At 43.4% G+C, this 20,600-nt stretch overlaps 1 protein-coding gene across 3 annotated transcripts in view; it reads left to right on the top strand.

Moving 5' to 3' along the window:
- Positions 1–20,600, top strand: part of LOC148096492 (NACHT, LRR and PYD domains-containing protein 12-like) — a 44,032-nt gene that overhangs the window by 14,523 nt on the left and 8,909 nt on the right. For all 3 annotated transcript variants that reach the window (XM_087835641.1, XM_087835640.1, XM_087835639.1), the window contains 2 exons: positions 11,421–11,600; positions 12,940–13,113. In XM_087835641.1, coding sequence (XP_087691767.1) covers positions 11,421–11,600; positions 12,940–13,113 — 354 coding nt within the window. The remainder of the gene's footprint in view (positions 1–11,420; positions 11,601–12,939; positions 13,114–20,600) is intronic.

Below are 20,600 nucleotides of genomic sequence, written 5' to 3'. Positions count from 1 at the left end.
CCAGGCCTCAGCTTCCATCTTGTGGGCGATCCTCTCAGTCACTCCTTCTCGTTATGGCACCTCACGACATCTACAAATTAAAAAATGACACTCCTCTCGCCACACGGCTTTTGCCATGTGTCAACTCCCCCATGAGACATGTACAAGAATGTTGCACAGTCTCCCTAAAACAATCTCCAGGGTTTGTCCCTTGGAGCAGCTTCACTCCAAGCTGTAACCCTGTGTAAAAAAAATTAGTCAGCAATTAAATGTTTTGCTTGTTTAACTCACAGCTTCAGCCTGTATCCTAGAAAACAAAGTTTTGAAGTTAAAACAACCTCACATTTGCAACCAACTGTAGATCATAAGAGTAATAAAGTATTCAGCATCACAGAGACAAGTATCATTGCAGGTTCATTCTGAACTCATTAAACTCCTACTTTTTCCCATAATTTGTTCCAAATCATTGAACATCTCAATGTCATTCCACATTGTAATCAGTGACTTTCCTTAAGTTTGTCACTCACCATGAGCCCAAATAGTGATCAGATAATGAGCCTCATGTAACTATTCTGTAACCACTGCACATCTGTTCAATTGTCACTTGTCTGTCTGCTGAATCCTTTAGCACTCTTAAGGAAAAACAAACATTAGCCAAACACACGGTTCATCCTGGTCAGGTGTCGGCCATCCAGATTCCAGAGGAGCTGTGAAAAGTCATAAAGTTAACACTCACTGTGGAAAAGTAACAATGGTCTCATCACAGAATGTCTCAAACTGTATTAATTTCTCCCTTGTAATTTTCACATTTTCTCCAACATTCTTTCAACAACACAGTGTAATTTCATCATCAACATATAGCCAGTTTCCTTCACACAAAATCTCAGTAATCCTGTGGTAGAAAAACATAATTAAGTTGTGTCCTGCTGTAAATCACATGATCAAATCACATGATTAACCATCTGCTGTAAAAAGAAATGTAAATGTTAGCGCTGCGCAGGTGTATACACTCTTTCTCACAGTAATCTCTGTGAGCAACATAAGGTAGTGAATAACACTCCCATGGTAAATTCACAGACACAAGAAATTTTAAACTAAAAAAGGTTAAATTTGCAGAGTTCACATAGTCATGTGACCCAAGTTTCCTCCTGTGGTCTCCTTCTGCTCCTGAAACAGAGACACATACAGAGATACATCCACACCTTTGTCAGGTGGGGGTTAACTTCACACAATGGTGTTAAGTCAGTCAGTCTTGTCAGCTTCCCCATTTATTTTAAAATTCTCACTCAGTGATTCTTTGCAGATTGTGGAAATTATCGTCGCATTCGTTTCCACACTCAGCAAATTGACGTCATTTCAAAAAGAAAAATAATTTAGACTGGATTTCCTCGTTGAATCCTTTTGGACAGGAACTTGTTTCCTAATTGTCCCAAATAAGTGGCTTTCTCCTGAGCCCATTTTAATTTTGGAGAAGCTCACTTTGCAACAGTTTTCTCGACGACGCTTCGGTTCTAATCGTGCAGATCTACTCAAACAGAGATCATCAAACAAAACTTCAGTGCACCATGAAAGTAACAAAATAAAGGAAATAAAGGAAAGGAAAGGAAAGGAAAGAAAGGCCTTGTTTAAGTCATGACATGTGTTCTTCATGCCAGGGGGATAAATCATAACAACCCAATTGGCAGGCTCAGCTTAGTAACAAAAGACAAATCAACAGCCAGTTTAATCTCAAACATTCATCCAATTACACAACATACAGCATAACCCTGTTGTCTTAGCACATAAGTTTCTTCTCATGTAACTGAATGTGTGCCATGTTAAAACTTCTTCACACACCAGAAACTCACAATCAGCTCACTCATCTAAAACCTCTCATCAGCATTCTGTTTTCTCCTCTATGATGCAACCATCTGTCCTCCTATAATATTCAGTCCACTAGTCTATGTATCACTTTCATCTTACTAGTGACTTGGACAAGACGACAAACAGAATCTCATGCTTAAGGTGCTGTCTAGTCTTCATGAGTATCATTTATTGTGTATATGTATGTAGGGTTAGTATAGTTAATGCATTTTCTGTATGTTTTCGTGTTCCTCTCTCATCACACTTTCATTAATCTCATCACTGCTTAAAAACATCACACATCTCTCTCTGTTTTTTTTTGTTTTTTTTAAACTGTCCTTTTCTCCGAACAGAAAATAGCATTACAGCTGTTTCAGACTGAGAAACACCAAACACTCTTCATGCTGTCATTCATCCACACAACTATTTTATTTCTTTTTGTCCACTGGGCAGGTGATCTGCAGTATCATGTCTGCCCCAGCTGGATACCTTTTCACACACACCGTGACGTCAAACACTCACTTCTGCTTAGATCACAATTATACTTCATTAATTTTCAACGAGATCTGCATCTCCATAGGGCAGGGTGTTATCACCTGGCCCTTTACCTGTGTATTGTGTCAGGGATGGATATGTGGTTGTAACGTTTGTGTTCACTAACTTTACTTTCTGTTTCCTGCCCTGCCTAGTCTGTCTTAGACTCGATGCTGCTCCTAATGCCTCTCCATACTCAGCCTTTAATTTCTCCTCCTCTGCCTCTGCTCTCTCACACTCTTCTCTGACTTTCTTTCTGCTAACATTCTTGCTTCTCTTCTCTTTTGAGCCTGCTCCAGCCACAACTTAGCAACTGCTAACTGCAATTCCTTCCTCTGCTTCACTTTCCCTGTTTTACCCGCTACACTTACAGCTGTTCTTTCTACAAACACTTTACTCTTAACTTCCACTAATGTCCATTCAAATCCATATTTTTCACGTCAACAACCTACATACTGCGTGCTGCCCGGTAAAAATTTCTCCATAAATTTTACATCCCCTTCTAAGGCAGACTTACACATTTTACTCCCCATTATGACAATTCTTTTAAGTTTGCGGCAGGTAACACCTTACCTCAAAAATCCAGGCTACGTGTACACAACAGGTCACAAAATTACGTTAACACCGCTTTAGGTTTCCTTCTGTGTTGCTGCGTTCACTTACTGGCACTCACACACGCATACGTTCATTCACACTTTTTAAGGCCTATAATCCTAAACTCTATCTACCGCGGCGAGCTCTTTCCTCCTTATATATTGGTGGAGAAACCATACACTCAACGCACTTATCTGCGGAGTCCCTTTTTATTTTATAGAGCTCTATCCTCCTTATATATTGGTGGAGAAACCATACAGCTTGCGTCTACACGCACAGCTCTCATGGACCTGCGTCCAAAACGCACAGTCCAACGCACTCCCGTGCCCGCGTGAAACCGCGCAGCTACGGAGCCGTTTATTTCTTTAATAGCCTGCGACCTTCTCGCACGGCTGGCGCGCTCACGTACCTGCGAGAATCCGCACGGTCACGTAGCCGCTCTCTATTGTTTTAGGTTCGCGTGAAACCGCGCAACCAGCGCTCCCCTGGACTCGCGTGAAACCCGCGCAGTCTCAGTGACGCATTCCTATCTAAAATTCCACATTCATTCACACGGTTACAGAGACGCTCTCTGTTTGCTTACTGTTGTGTTGCGTTTCGTTCACAGGAGAGTCCAGGATCCCGTCAGTCGCCGTCCACGAGGGGAGTTAAAACGCTATCTCGCCGGCCTGGTCGCGACTTTAACACTTCAGGCTTTATCAGGCGTCCTACGGCCTGGCTGTCGACAGTCTGCGGCGTGTCCTCTCTCTCCTCAGTGTACGGCAAAAATTCTTGGGCTCCGGCTCCGAAGGACCAAATAATGTTGGGTCTAAATCAGACCCCGCTGATCCCAGAACTTATTCCCATGAAAGAAAGACAAGGCAACAGCGATCGATCTTTTTACTTGCAAGGGAGGCCTGTCGGTATCTTAGTTCATCACAAAATGACCTCTCCGACTGGCCCCTCTTGCTCCCTTTTATTGACAACGTTCACACAATAAACAATAGTTTACAACACGTACCTTCCCCACGTAACCCCCCTTGGTTACAAAGACAAGGCACTGTGTGTGTGTTATGTGAGAATGTGTGTGTGTGTGTGCGTGTGTGTGTGTGTGTGTGGCACGCTGCTGATCAAAGGGTCATATAACATAAAAGCACAGGAACATCCTTGGTCATGAAGAGGACAATCTCCCCTCACCCTAGATAACACAATGAAGCCCTACAAAGGGGAGGAAGTTTACCACATCAAACAGACCTTCACAGAGGGTGTTCCTGTGATCAGAAACACTACTGCCCCCCTCCCAGAATCTTAAGGATCTGGGGAGGGGAAGACAGAAAGGATTCTTTAAACCTATGTACAAATGGCAAACATAAGAATGACAATATTAAACAATTCACCCTGACAAGTTCCTTAATCAGAATTATGCAAACTGTCACGGCCATTGATCATCAACCACTGATCAATGGCCATGAGTCCCATTCACAGAGAGTTGGGGAATGGCTGCAATCACAGCATGTAAAATGGTGACAGATGTACCCTTAGGCCCCTCCTCAATTCAGAGATGGTCTTTCCCTTTTCACTTACTTACCTGGATGATTGAGAATGCATCAAGACGTCATAACTGCATAGTTTTACTGAAGTTTAATGGTTCACTGTGTTAGACTGAACCGTTCGCTTTTCTTTATCTGCTGTGTTTTGGATTTAACAGTGAATTTTGAGATTAAACTGACTTTTAAAATGTTTTTATACAAAGAGGAAAGAGAAGGCGCATTTCCACCGCGAGGAGCAGAGTTTGCAACAGCGTGTTCAGACTGCGACCTGGACAGAAATATTACATCATCTGGTTTTTAATAGTTATTCAACTGTATTCTAAGCACCAGCGATCTGTTAGAATTTTTAGAGTTTACTTAACTAAAAATAAACAAGGTTAACATATAATTTGTGATTTTTTTTTTTTTTTTTTTTTTTTTTGTGTGTGTTTCGGTCATGTTATGTTTACCTGTCAAAGGCTTGTTACAAACTATGAAACACATCGTGCAGACTTCTGGATGTTAGAAGAAAACTAATACTGCTCATGAATGAGACTAAAGGCAGGAAGGTGTCCTGTAAAACTAAACATGTTAGTAGGACCTCCCTATTTATATCATAGTTTATGATATCGCACGTGTATTTCAGTAATAACCTACTGATTTCAGTGTAGTGTTGAACAGTCACACAGCTCTGTGGGTGTTATCTGTGATACTGCTTAACTATAATTTCTCCAAGTTAACGTCAGTTAACCATTCAGACAGTTCTTTTGCAATGACAAACACTCATGTCGCCGGTAGGTTTCCACTGTGCCAGCTGTTTACATTACAGCTGCTTATGCAGTAACCATGGTAACCACGGACTCCAGGTCAGACAACAATTTTACATATATGATCTTAAAACAGGACACAGCCACTGTACGTGCTGGCCTCATATCAAATGTGAACGCAGACTGAGTCTATGTTTGACGTTTGTTTATATCTAATCTTCCTCTCAAACATTTAAACAGCAGCGAGTCTGCAGCTGAGGGAACACAAACTCAAACTCTCGGAACAGGTTTGCTCGTTTTGTGTATGATTTATGATTCATTAAATGTCTAACTGTTATTCTAATCTGCTGCTGAGTCTCTTACACTGATGAAAATGCAGAAAACACAGATCACGAACACCTGTTCAACCAATCACATTCATTCCACTTTGATCTGCAACAAACTGACGGTTCATCTCTGTTACAGTGTTGCGTTAGACTGCTATATTTTTGTGTTCTTTATGCTGTAGATTTTCACGTCTCTGGAATAGTTGGCAGTAATAAGGATGATTTTCTGTAAAATTATATTGATATGAGCCGTGACATATTCGTAGATGACAGTTAGATTAGTCAGCTGGGAAACTCTGGGTTACCTCAGAGAGCTGAAGATATCGTGGACATGCTGACCTCGCTCCGTGGTGTACAGGTCCGTTTACCCTCATGATTAATATTCACAATAAAAATATTAGCCAAACATCATGAAGTCTGTATGTGTGTCATAGTGTCGAACCACCTTTGTACAGTTAAAGCCAGCAGTTACTACATGACACCAACGTTATCTCTTTTATGCGTTTATACGCAGGTCACACTGATTATTGAACAAAAACACAAAGATCAGATGTTAATCAGATTTATTTGCTCTCTCTCCTCCTTAAACATGTTTTTAATGTTAGTTATAATTCAGAATTGGCGACTGAAACACGTAGGACACATACGAACATCAGGAAATAAAAACCTGATAAATATAACCTCAGTAAATGAAGTCAGTGTCAGCGGGGGTTATGGCAGCTGAAATCAAATCACTTTGATTGTCACATCACATGTGCAGGTACACTGGTACAGTACATGTGAGTGAAATTCTTGTGTGCGAGCTTCACAAGCAACAGAGGTGTGCAAAAATACAATAACATAAGAACAAGCAAAATATAAGAATGGCTAAATCTGAGAATATTATGAATAAATATATGTACAATATAAGTGTGTATGCATATTACTGGATGTGTATATCTACGTGTGTGTGTGTGTGCATATTTTACAAATTAAATAGAGTAAACAATAAAATAAAATATACAGAGGTTGGTAGTTGGACACGTGCAAAACAAGTGGCATTTATATACAGTGTGTAGTGCATAATGTTGAAGTTCCAGTAGTGAAGCTGAGGTGTCTATGACGTGTTCAGCAGTCTGATGGCCTGGTGGAAAAAGCTTCTCTCAGTCTGCTGTTTGGGGACCGGATGCTGCAGAACCTCCTTCCTGATGGAAGTAGTCTGAACAGTTTATGGCTGGGGGGACTGGAGTCCTTGATGATCCTCCCCGCTTTCCTCAGGCACCGCTTCCTGTAGATGTCCTGGAAGGAGAGAAGCTCACCTCCAATTATCCGTTCATAGCACCGCACTACTCTCTGGAGAGCTTTGCGGTTGTAAGCGGTGCTGTTGCCGTACCAGGTGGTGATGCATCCAGTGAGGATGCTCTCAATGGCACAGCGATAGAAGGTTCTGAGGATGCAGGGGCTCATGCCGAATCTTTTCAGTCTCCTGAGAAAGAAGAGGCGCTGCTGCGCCTTCTTCACTGTTTTGTTTGTGTGTACTGACCACGTAAGATCCTCAGCCAGATGTACACCAAGGAAGTGGAAGCTGCTCACTCTCTCCACAGCAGCGCCGTTGATGGTGATGGGGGTGTGTACTTCTCTGCACCTCTGGAAGTCCACTATCAACTCCTTTGTCTTTGCGACGTTGAGGGTGAGATGGTTGTCTTGACACCAGTGGGTCAGGGCGCTGACCTCCTCCCTCTAGGCCAAGCCTATTCAAATTGCGGCCCGCGGGCCAAATGTGGCCCAGAAGCAACCTGCGAATGGCCCTGCCTGTGGTCCTGGCAGAAACACAGAAAACGCAAAAAAATAATTCATTAATTAATTAAAAAAAAATTAAAATTCCTACAGCGTAGTGTAGACTGTGAATGCAACACTCCTAGTAGCCTAGCAATATTTAACCCACAATGCACCGTGATGTAAACATATTAAACAATCATCGTAATATATGATGCAACAACAGCACGTCTTTCTCACTCCAAAAGCGCAAAATTGACAATGAAAACTGTCGGTTTAACCCTGCCTGGACTGACAAATACTTATTCATTTTACCGAGTTTAATAATCTTACAACCGGAGTTGTACTACCATGGTGAGGGTCCTGTACAGCCCAAGAGAGAGCTGCAGCAGCTTCCCTTCGTGTTTGCTTCTTGGCGAAGAAGAAGGCCTTTCACAGATTCTGAAACAGTGAAATACTGCATGCTGGCCGTGGTGGATGCGGTGATAAGTGATGAAAAAATTAAAGTAAGTGTGACATCTGCTATTAAAAACGTACCCCTGTAGGACAGTTCAAATATTCGTAGAGCTGAAGTTCTGGCGTCAGACGAGTTTGAAATGCTGTTAGATGACCTGATGAAAAATTGATGTAATATCTATAGCAGGAGATCACAGACAGAACTGATAATGCACAGTTGTGCGTATATGTCTGTTTTTTTTGGATGGGAAATTGCTCGGCTTGCTAACGTTAGAGGGACACACAGCTGGCGAAATAATGTTTGAGAAGATTTCAGCTCTTTTTGAGGAAAATGGTCTGGATATGTGTGTCTGTATACTTGTGATGGATGGGGCTCCATCCATGGCAGGAAAAGTGAGTGGTCAGCAAAATATTTATTTTAATTTGAAAGGGAATTATCAAAATGTTTTTTGTTATTATTATTATTTCAAATGTGCAAAAAATAGTTTAGTTATAGTTCCCTTTTTTTTAAATGGACCTTTTGGTGTGCATTTGTGAGGTCACCAGATTTACAGGGGAAAAGGAATAAAAAAATTACTTGATTTTCAACACAGTTGTGTGGGTTTGAAATTGATCATGATCTGCTGCTTACTGGCTGCAAAAAAATATCTGGCCCAGATAAATTCCTCGGTTTGAAAATCTGGCCCAACTAACTTCGTAGTTGAATAGCTGTGCTGTAGGCCGTCTCATCACCTTTGGTGGTAAGACCCACCACTGTAGTGTCGTCCGCAAACTGTACTCCGCCCTCTCCTGTGAGTACAGGACAGGGCTCAGTACACACCCCTGTGGAGCACCAGTGTTCAGTGTGATGGGGGATGAGGTGATGCTGCCCAGTCTGACCACTTGGTGTCTGTCAGACAGAAAGTTAAGAATCCAGCTGCAGAGGGAGCTGCTCAGTCCTAGATCCTGCAGTTTCCTGTCCAGCTTCAAGGGAACAATGGTGTTGAATGCTGAGCTGTAGTCTACAAACAGCATCCTCACATACGTGTCTCTCTTCTCCAGGTGTGAGAGGGCAGTGTGTAGTGTCAGGGCTATGGCATCATCAGTAGACCTGTTGTGGCGGTATGCAAGTCGTAGAGGGTCCAGTGAGTTGGGTAGTGCAGAGCAGATGAAGTCCCTGACCAGCTTCTCGAACCATTTGCTTACGATGAGGGTCAGGGCTACAGGTCGCCAGAAGTTCAATGATGAGATGGTGGAGGATTTGGGTACAGAGACGACGGTGGCCATTTTGAAGCAGACTGGGACTACAGACAGAGAAAGGGAAAGGTGGAAGATGTGTGTAAACACTCCAGCCAGCTGAGCCGCGCATGACTTGAGGACGTGGCTGGGAATCCCGTCCGGACCAGTAGCTTTGCGTGTGTTCACCTTCCTGAAGCACTTCCGCACGTCCTCCTCAGACACAGTGTGCGCACTGACGTCATCCACCAGTGTCCTGTTATATTTTAGATAGCAAGGAGCAGACGGCCAAGGTTATTAAACTCCACCGAGACAGCGGTGATGCTAATCAGAAGACTAGACCATCCAATTTTACAGCCTCGCACTTCCAGCCTACCCGACCTTCGGACGACCCGGCCCACGTAGACCGTGAAGGCCGGGTCCTCAGGAGGATGCAGCCTATGAAAGTACTCACTGGCTGTATCACAATTCAGGGTCTGCATCCTTAACGGTTCTCAAGGGCCGCGTACTCAAAGACCGCAAAGGCCGGAAGTGCGAGGCTTGTGAAATGGGACGGCAGGAGCAGGAACATGAATAATGACAGTAGATGTTTGTGTGAAAGTGCTGGAAGCAAATGAGTGTGTGATGTTCTTTCAGTGTTGCACTTTGTAGACGCTCCCTGAGCACTGGTCTCACAGCCAGCTGCACATAGAGACCAGTGTTGTTAGTCCAGGTCAGAAGATGACTTGTTGGAATGAAAATGAGCTTGTAGTTTGTCTGCTTTAATAATGTGACTGGAAAAAGGTGTTGGACTTCAAATATGTCCATTTCTTTCACACTTCACCTTTAAAAGTGAAGCCATGTGGTTCCTGGAAGGAAAAACACGACTTTTTCAAGTCTTTTTCCTGTTTTTATGAGAAATGTACGACTTTAATGTGAAACATTCAGAGTTTTTTCTCTTGTTGTGTTTGTTTGAAGCTGCTTCCTGTTGGCTTCAGCTGTTTGGAGTTTCCATTTTCTAAACTTCTACATTCTGAACTAGCGATGCACCGATACCACTTTTTTGGAAACGAGTACGAGTACGAGTACTTGCATTTCAGTACTCGCCGATACCGAGTACTTAATAAAAACATGATTTAAATTTACAGGTAACAGCTTTAGTCCTATAATTTAACAAAAAAACAAAACAAAACAAGGGACTAGTTTGGAATTAAGAACACTTATTTAAAATGAAAAGCATGTTGTATGCAACATATTACAGAATAAATAATTATGAAAAAACATATTTAAACAGTTTCAGTGCAACTCAAGTATTGTTTTCAGTTTGTTGTAAACTCTGCCGCTTTGGACAACACAAGGGGCATTAATAAACATCTTTGCTATTTAGTGCACAATATTTGAATAAACTAACAACATCCACCAACATAGAACTGTGGCAGTCAGTGCAACTGAGGTAGGTATTAACATCAAGTCTAAGATGACTCACTTAATGGAGAGAAAAAGTCTATAATGTGTGACACTGAGCTAAAAAGCTTTTCACTTTCCACACTGCTACATGGGGCTGAGAGGTATTTACTCGTCTGTTTCTCTGTTTAGAAGTCTCACTAGCACAGTCACAGCTGGGATGACATCAGAGGCTAGTGCGTCGTAGCTGCTCACTTTTTTAGTTAGTTCCTCAAAGGGGGCGAGGATGGCAACAGTCGTCTCCATAAGAGCCCATTGGTGAGCGGTGAGAGAGTCAGGGAGTTCGTGCTCGGACACGCCCAGCACTCGCTTTTGCTCAATGAGGGACTGGAGCATGTAATACGTGCTGTTCCAGCGCGTCTGTACGTCCTGCTGCAGTCTCTTTATTGGCTGGTTGAGCTGTCCCTGAATGTCCTCGAGGCGGGAGTAGGCTAAGGCGGAGTGTTTAAAATGCCCAACTATTTTTCGTCCCACTGCTATAGCATCAGCTATGCTCCTCTGTGCTGATAAGCGTGGGTAAATAAGCGTGGGTAAACTCTTTGTACTTGTTGTCGTGTTGGGATTTTGGTGATTGATTAAATTACTTGTGTTAAATGTGCTACCTTTAGAGCCTCCTCTGGACAATTTCGCTGAGCACAATTTGCAGCCCGCCTTTGTTTTTGCGTCTTCGTTCACTTTGAAATAGTTCCACACGGCTGACTTGTCTCGCCTCACCTTCTCTCAGCTCTGAGCTACAGCCGGGAACTGGGGGCGGGCACTCGGGGCCTGGGGGCGGGCACTCGGGGCCTGTGATTAACCCCTTACATGCCGCTCAAACATAGACAGGTCTCAGACCGTGGTATCGGTCCCCGGTATCGGGGGACTTTTAACGAGTATGAGTACTTTAGAAAATGTGGTATCATCCCTATTCTGAACCTTCTTCAGCTCTGAACAGATGATGAAACACTGAATGATTTCAAGCACTTTGTCTAATAAACTTACATCTTTCATTCTTTATACAGATTGGGGGGCTGTGGTTTGTCAGATATTGGCCTTGATTATCTGGCAGCAGCACTGAAGTCCAACCCCTCGTATCCCACAGAGGTGGACCTGAGTGGAACCTACAGCAACCTGAAGGGTTCAGGAGTGAAGCATCTGTGTGGTTTCCTGGAGAATCCACGATGTCGATTTGAAACTCTGAGGTCAGTCAGCATGTTTTAGTTGTGCTGAGATGAATATGATGTGAAAGTTGTGCTGACACTAAACTGCAGACATCAGGCTGATATTATACTGATCCACACTGAGGATCTTCATGGTAAAGTCTGTTTTCTTCTTCTCTGGTTTAGTCCATTGACTGCAGCAGAACAATGTTCACATTTCAAACAGTGATACTCAACGTATGGCCCGCGGCCCACACGCGGCCTGCCCACCTTTCCTGATTCAGAAAGAGGGGACCCTGATTAACTGTGTAGCTTCTTCCTCACAGTTCTAAGTATCAGACACAACAATGAATAATCCACAGCTGACTGTCTTTAGCAGGTCAAAGGTCACGGCACACAGCACTCTGTGAAACAGTTTGGAGCAGGAATTCTTGCACATTTACAAACTGACACTGCTGCACGGCATGCTGGGTAATGCTAGCTGCTCAGGTATGGGCGTGCTAACGGCTGTGAGGCTCCGTGGCTGCAGAACACTGAAGAAGAGAAAAGAGAGGTGGAGGATGAAGGAAAGAGGCGGAGATGAAGCAGAAGTTTAGCTCCAGAGAGGAGCTGTGTCTGTGTGGGCGGGGCTCAGGCAGCTCCGCCCACACAGTGACAGTGAAGCAGGTGATGAGTAATAAATGAAGACAGCAGACAGGATTTGATAAGCTGATGTAGAAACATGTAGAATGATGGTGGCAGCTACAGAAACAGGTCCATACAGACTGAAGCGTGTCTCAGTCTGAATGTACACTGCTGTTATAAGAGCTGTGGAAACTCAGGTCAAAAGGACGTAACCACACTGCTGACAGTTCCAGGACAGTCACAGAGTTACAGCATCATTTGTGAACATAAAGACAGAAAGCTCAACCAAATCCTGGGATTAAAAGTCTGTCCTGGTGGTGTCCAGTCAAACACGTCTCTGTGAAAGCTTCAATCCAACAGGCTCCAAAGTCCTTCTGCTCATTTCCTCGCCGGGTTCTTGATGCTCCTGTACCATCTCTCTGTCATCCTCCTCGCTCCCTCTTTGCACTCACAGTCTTTGTGCATCATTAACACTCACATGAGGAAAACCAAAGTTTTAATGTGCAGAAGATGATCATCAGTGACGCTGTCTTTAAAATACTCTTGTTAGAAATGTACGACTTTAATGTGAAACATTCAGAGTTTTTTCTCTTGTTGTGTTTGTTTGAAGCTGCTTCCTGTTGGCTTCAGCTGTTTGGAGTTTCCATTTTCTAAACTTCTACATTCTGAACCTTCTTCAGCTCTGAACAGATGATGAAACACTGAATGATTTCAAGCACTTTGTCTAATAAACTTACATCTTTCATTCTTTATACAGATTGGAGCGCTGTAATTTGTCAGAGATCAGCTGTGATTATCTGGAAGCAGTGCTGAAGCTCAACCCTTCGTATCCCACAGAGGTGGACCTGAGCTCCAACAAGCTGAAGGATTCAGGAGTGAAGCAGCTGTGTGTTCTTCTGGAGAATCCACAACATCAAATTGAAACTCTGAGGTCAGTCTCCACGTTTTAGTTGTGCTGACACTGTCGATCTGTGGAACTAAAACCTTTATACAGGAAGTCTGGTTCAGCTCTTTGTAGACCTTCTAATCTCTGATCCTCTGAGTCTTACTCAGCAGATGATGCAGAGTTGTGAAGCCGATGTGGGTGAGGACACTCGCCCAGCTCTAACTACTTTGACGTCCAGGTGTCTTCCCTGCTTGTCCTGATACAAACAAACCTGAGTAACCTTGCAGGTCAGATCTCATCAGTCACACCTGTTATGGCAGCTCTCCTCTAGATTGTAGTTCTTGTTAACCTGGGATGGTTTTAGAAGCCTGGACCACAGACTCCAAGGGAAGATATTACTGGGAAAGGCCAAAGCAACCTATTAGACCCATTAAACACTAACATAGATGAATACTCAGATTTAAACCTTTATTCTTTCACAAAGGGTTAAAAAGGGAACGTCCACAGTTTAGACTGCAGCAGATTTTATTAAAGCAGTTTGACAGGAGCAAAGCAAAAATACAAAGAATAAGTGTTTTACATATTAATACATATAACATAATAATAAAAGAAAAGCAAAAGAATGATAAAAAAGAATGAAAAAGTTGTCCAGAGCAGCAGCATGTCTGAGGTCTGCAGAAACACAAAAACACAGCAGCTAAAAATAGTTGTTGAAAGAAAACGAGGTGGGAGCTGCTGATTCCTGAGCTTTGATACTGGATTAGCTTCAGTAGTTATTCCCATCACTGCTGTAGGAGCTACATTTACTCACAGCTGATTGTATTCTTTGACCAATCAGAGGACTACTGTTGTAAAAACAAGCAGACAAAGAACCAATGAGAGTGAAGAACAGGATAAAGAGCTCGTGTGATGGAGGCAAAGCAATAATCAGCAGACTGTAGCAGTTTCTATCTGGATGAAAGTAGAAGGAGGTCGGCGGAGCTCAGTCCCATATCTTTGGTTAGAAACAACATCAGTGATTTCCTGCTGCTCGAGATGATTCCAGCAGCTCTCATTACAGCAGCTGATGAGAGAAACAGCTGATGGCTCACAGCTCGTGCACTGTTGGATCTCCAGATGTTCACGTGGCTGAAGTCTGTGAAGAAACTGTGGTCCACGTAGTTCACACGGCCTCAGATTGGACCGAGCTCCCTGGATCACTGCAGCATCCTCAGCTGGTACATGGACGTCTCTGCTCCTCAGTCTTGGAGCCCCTGCAGGTCCGTCCACACCACCAGGGTCTTCTCACTCACCTTTCCTTTGTCCTCGTCCTTCGTCGGCCGTGCTGTGTCTTTGTTCCTGCGGTGTTGTTCCCACGATGCAGTGCTGATGTTCCCTCCTTGAATGCACAACAAGTACGGTGCTGGTCTTTCTCGGGTGGAGCAGAGACAGATTGAAGTCTTTCAGGCTTTAGTGCCGACTTCCCTGACAGAGGCTGGACTCCATGGTCTGCACAGGAGGCTTCTACACTGTGTGGAGGTGACTCCTGGACTTGAAGACAGGCTGCAGGTACATGTGTGATGAAGAGGACCTACAGCAGTGTGATGGAGCTGCAGGTCTGAAGGACGTCCTGCTGTCCTGTCCCACCCTCATCTTTACTTCCTCTGTCTTCTCTGGACTTGTCCTCCTGTTTCAGAAACAGCACTGCTTCATGCCGAGGGTGGACGGGAGCGTTGGCTCTGATTTATTTACCGTCCACCACAAGGAGACACTGATGCTGACCTCCTGATTCATCTGCATGTGTTCTGCTTCACACTGCTCACCTCCACCAAAGACTTCACAAACATCTTCTTTCTTTGAGTCCAGTTTGTCCCACAAACACTTCCAAATCTCCTCCTCTGAGATTCTGCAGCTTCTTGCAGTGTGACTCAGCTGACTTCTGACAGACCACAGACTGGCACAGCATCCACATGTGTCTCCTTTCAAACAGGCTCTTGATGTTTCCTCCCACATCATTCTGGCCTCTCAGTCTCCTTTGTTCTCCAGCTCTGTAGCTCCAGCTGATGAAGCTTCAGTTTTCCATGTTGGTAACAGTAAACTACAGCCTCTGCTGTCAGCTGGGTAACTAAACAGAGCTGCAGCACGTCTCTGCGGTGGTGCTACATCCAGCCTGCAGACGGCCGTCTACATGTTGTAGTGGTTTACAGTCACCAGGGGGCGCTGTCCCAGCCATGCAGGCAGTGGGCTGCTCTGCTTGTGCTGTTGTTGGTGAAGCTGAAGTGAAAGCGAGAGTTAAAACACTGAACAGTGTCCACTGAGCTTCTCATGCTATTCTCATGCTCAAAGAAGTTTAACAGGAAGGACGACTCGTCCATCAGGCGTCCAGCTGTCCGTGACCGTGTCCACAGCAGAGTGTGAGTGTGAGGCTTCATGCTAACACGCACACATGAAGCTAATACCACCACGAGCAGCTGCTCAGTGGATTTGGAGGACAAATGTCTGCAGCTTCTCACAGGCAGTATGCAGAATGTGGATCTCCACAAAGACTGTGGAGAGCTCGTCCCACACTCTAAATCCACACTTGTCTGCACAAAACTTCTCACACGTTCCCGTCACAAGTGTCTTCTAAGTGAAGCTACCAGGTTCAGGTCCAGCTTGTTTATCTGGAGCTGCAGTAGATGATCCATCCTCACAAAGCAACACAGACAGCAGATATGCAAACACACAACACAACCAAAGGATTCTCTCTGCATGTCTGTGGCTGATGCTGCTGGAACGAAGCTGTTTGAAACCTTGTTGTTCTGCACTTTGGGACCAGAAGAGGAAACTGAAGCTCTGTGCAGAGGGTTCAATGGAAGCAGCCAAGCGCTGTAAGTGTCTGCTGTACAGGGATGCTGGTTCAGCTGTGGCTCAGTTTCACAGGGTGACTCAATAAAAGCAGCAGGAAATCAAAGCTTGATGCTTTCATCAGTGTGGAAATAAGAAAGTTTCCTGTGACAGACGCTGGAGCTCTTTCACTCTCAGCTTCACAGTTTCAGCTTCAAACTTCTTCCAACATGTTTCTAACACGGCCACATTCCACCTTAATGGAGCTGATCAAATCAAATCAAATCAATTTATTTATATAGCACTTTTCACAGGATAAAAACCACAAAGTGCTTCAAAGTAATATAAAACAGAGATACATAAAATACATTAATAATAACACACATAGCGCAAATCTAATTAAAAGCCAATCTAAATAAATGCGTCTTAAGCTGCTTTTTAAAAGAATAAATACAATCAAGGCAACGTAATGATGGAGGGAGAGCATTCCACAACCTGGGGGCCACCGCTCTAAAAGATCTATCTCCTCTGGTTTTAAAATATGTTCGAGGGACTACCAACAGCCTTTGATTAGATGATCTCAAGCTGCGAGAGGGAGCGTGGGGTTCTAAAAGATCAGAAATGTAAGAAGGGGCATCACAATTCAAAGCTTTAAAAGTCAGTTCCAAGATTTTAAAATGAATTCTAAAATGTACTGGAACTAAAAGATCTGTTGGAGAGGTATGACTGAAACCACTTCAAAGCCAGACCAGACACACCAACTATGTCCTGGAGCCTGTTAATCAGGATTGTATGGTCAACGGTGTCAAAGGCAGATGTCAAGTCCAACAAAACCATGACTGAGGATGCTCCGGAGTCAGCTGACATCATAATGTCAGTAGAGACTTTAAGTAATGCGGTTTCTGTTGAGTGACTTTTACGGAAACCTGACTGAAATTTGTCATAAATTTCATGTTTTTCTAAAAAAAGTGGTAAGTTGATCTGCAACTACTTTTTCCAGATTTTTTGATAATAATGGAAGCTTAGAGATAGGCCTATAATTCTTAAGCTGAGTTGGATCCAAACTGCTCTTTTTTAATATTGGCTCAACAACGGCATGCTTACAGAACGTAGGGACCACACCTGTTAAAAAATAGGCATTGCATATCTCTACAATAGAGGGGCCAATGACAGAGAGAGCATTTTTAAACAGCCCAGAAGGTAGAATGTCATTTGCACAAGTGGTAATTTTCATTTTATCCAGCAGGAGTGAAAGGTCATGTATGGTCATTGGGTTAAACACTGACAGTAAATGAGGGGGAGGTGGCCCAGAGACACAAACAGATGGTATTGAAGAACGAATGCTCATACGGACATGATCAAAGAAATTATCTTGTGCATCAGCACATTTTCTAAAGGCAGCGATCACATCTTTAGTTTTGGATGTTTAACTGCAGATTGTTTATGTGTTTATAGCAGCGTTGACCACAGTACTGTACAAAAAGCCAAAATAGCTATTAAAATAACTCATAATATTAATATCACACATCAAATATCAAATAACTCTCATGCTGTATTAAAAGCCAGTGAATACAAATGTGTTTTAAGAGCAGATTTACAGAGACTGACAGCAGGAGCTGGGGCTGTTCGATAGAACGATGTATATATGATGACCATATGAAAACGTCTATCGTTTCATATCACGCTCTTTGTTTCCTGGTTATGTGTTTGTGTGTTTTCCAGATAAACCTTTCAAAATAAATCTGAAGATCCTGTTGAGAGTTTTCAAAATAAACACAATACATTACTGCGGTCGCTCGTTTATCGAGTTACGTTCTAAAAATAAGTCTCAGAATGAAGTAGCAGCTTTATGTTTTACAATTATTATAGAAGTTTTAAGGCAGTTAAACCCTCACTGCACACTTTCTACACTTTTCTCAGACAGGCATGAACATTTTCACACTTTTCTCTCTTGTTTAAACAAAGTTCAAACCTTCATAGAAAAATAAGTTCATTATTAAAGAATGAAAGCAAAGTGTTTCTGAAATGTGTCAAATCAGCCTTTGCTGGCATTAAATGAGCTTGGTTCTGTGTGAGGAGCACTCGTCCATGGCCTGGGCTCCTCGCTGTCAGGTAAAGTTTCATAAAGCTTTTGAGTTTTTATGCAGATAATGTTGGTGTCCAGCACGATGTTCTTTTTCCTGCGGTCACTGATCCACAAAGCCAAAGCTGACTCCATCCTTACGATGTTCTTGTTGTGGACAGTTACAACCTTTTTGCCTCCTTGTTGAAACGATGATGGTCAGCATCTTCCTCTGCCTTTGGCTGCTACCACAGGTGCAAAACGTCTCGTCATCATTGTTGTTTGTTGGGGACCAAACGTACAAACATACAGTGCAGCACTGCAGAGTCACACTGCTGTAAATTTGAACACATTCTGTACTGTACAGGAGACACGGCACGAGATTGGCTGACAATGGTCTACAGCCAATCAGGACGCAGAACACAACGCGCTGTAAAAAACAAAAGCATGCAAAATTGCACAAAAAAGATCAGCGAAACAGCGAGGCCGCCAAAGGTGAACTGTGTTACAGCGAGGGACCAGCGTATATATGGTTGTTGGGACGATAAATGTCTTTGAGCTTGTGTCAGAAGACGAGCTGCAGCTTTCTGGACCAGCTGCAGTCTTGCCAGGCAGGTCCCACTAACTCCAACATATAAGGAGTTACAATAATCCAGCTGGGACGTCATGAAAACGTGGATCGCCCGTTCAAGGTTTTTAAAAGATATAAATGATCTCACCTTAGATAAAAGCCTCAGTTTGAAGAAAGACCGCTGTACAACTGAGCTCAGCTGTTTTTCAAAGGTCACATTGCCGTCAAATATAAGCCCCAAATGTAATAATGCGATTTAATAAAAGAGCTGAACCAGTCTAATAGAGCGCCCTTGATGCCGCCATGCTCCAATGGTGACATCAAGATGCTGTGGTCAACAGTGTCAAAGGCAGCGGTCAGATCCAAAAGCACAGCTGAGTCTCCTGATCAGTGGCTGATAAAAGATCATTAAGAACTTTTCAAAGTGCAGTTTCAGTGCTGTGAAGAGCTTTAAAACCAGACTGAAACCTTTACAACAGATTGCAGCTGAACAAATATAATCTTTTACAAAATCTTCGACAGGAAGGGAAGCTTTGAAATAGGCCTGAAGTTTGAGCGGACAGAGGATCCAGATCAGGTTTTTAGTACAGGCTGTACAACAGCATGTTTAAAACAGGCTGTACAACACCTGAACTAAGACTGCTGTTAAAAATCGCTAAGATGTCGGAACCAACAACCTTTAAAATCTTTTTAAACACGTGTTGGAACAACATCATTTGGACAAGATGATGTCTTTATAGCATCACATCGTTCCTCCACCTGATCAAACCACACAGGCTCAAACTGATCAAAAACAGCTGAGCAGGTGAATATTTTAGCCCCGGTGCGATCTCGGGCGAGAGTATCGATGATGGCCAAAGGGCAGCGTCCAGCTCTACGGCCGCTGAAGAGCAGACTCAACAGACGCGCGTGATGTGGATCCTACTGCTCTAAAATTGGAGCTTCTTCAATCCATTAAAGAGGACATTAGTACGCTGTTAAAAGAAGAACTCAGAAATGCATTGAAAGAAGATTTTGACAATATAAGGGCTGACGTGCAAGGACTGAGAAATGAGATCGCTAACAGCATGGCGGTGACGTGCAGCGAAGTTGATGGAGTAAAGGTTAGAGTGAAAGAAGCTGAGGATGGGCTGTCAATGTGGAGTTATGAGGTGACCACCCTGCAGTCTACAGTAGAGAGTATGAAGGAGGAGCTGTCTGACCTGAAGGATAAATGTGATGAAGGCAGGAAGCGGAGAGCTAACATCCACATCATAGGGATCCCAGAGGGCCTGGACTCGAGCTCCTCCACGGCCGTATCCGTGCTACTACGTGAAGTGCTGGGTATGGATAAAGACGTTATTGTCGACCGCTCACACAGGAGCCCTATCCTGAGAAAGCCAGCTGGTAACCCGCACGCCGTCATAGCCGAGCGTCACTACTACCAGGATTGTGTGGCTACGCTGTGCCAGGGCCCAAGCCCCGCTTGAGTTTAACGGACAACCTATTGCAATATTACGACTGAGCGATATGACCCAAAGTTCATATCTCGATATTCTTTAGCTGGATGGCGATATACGATATATATCTAGATATTTTTAAAGCCAGAAAGTACGAACAAAAAGAGAGTTCTTAGTCAAAGCTGTGTCCCAAATCTCACACAGGCACATTTATTAACATACAGCGTAGATGTACATGAAACAATTACTCAGAAATAAATGATCAGCATTTATTAAATAATAATGCTCCATAAATAAAAGAAAACAAAGTTGTTTTTGTGCATAACAAAAAGCTCACAATCATGCAGTCAAAATGTAAACTAACAGACGCTGAGCATAATAACAAGCAGCTGCTCTGTTCCCAGGTTCTACTGCGTGACTGACAGCCTGGAGTTTGAAATCCTCTTTGTAACCGTGTCTCTTACAGGTGCCATTTATGGTCCTTATACACACTCAATACAGTAATATGACATTGAAGCAGAGTACGTATCACTCCGCGAGGCTCCTCGGTAGCTGTAATGCTCCAACAATCCATCAAGCGGTGCGGCCTCTTAGCTGAGCAAAGTCGTACCAAAACAATTTTTGAAAGGTTTCTGAGCGCCGTGTAGCACATAAA

The sequence above is a fragment of the Neolamprologus brichardi genome, chromosome 23 (genome assembly GCF_056152115.1).
Source record: "Neolamprologus brichardi isolate AB-2024 chromosome 23, ASM5615211v1, whole genome shotgun sequence".
Lineage (NCBI taxonomy): Eukaryota > Metazoa > Chordata > Actinopteri > Cichliformes > Cichlidae > Neolamprologus > Neolamprologus brichardi.
The sequence above is the reverse complement of the archived record's forward strand: the minus strand, read 5'-3'. Positions and strand labels throughout refer to the sequence as shown.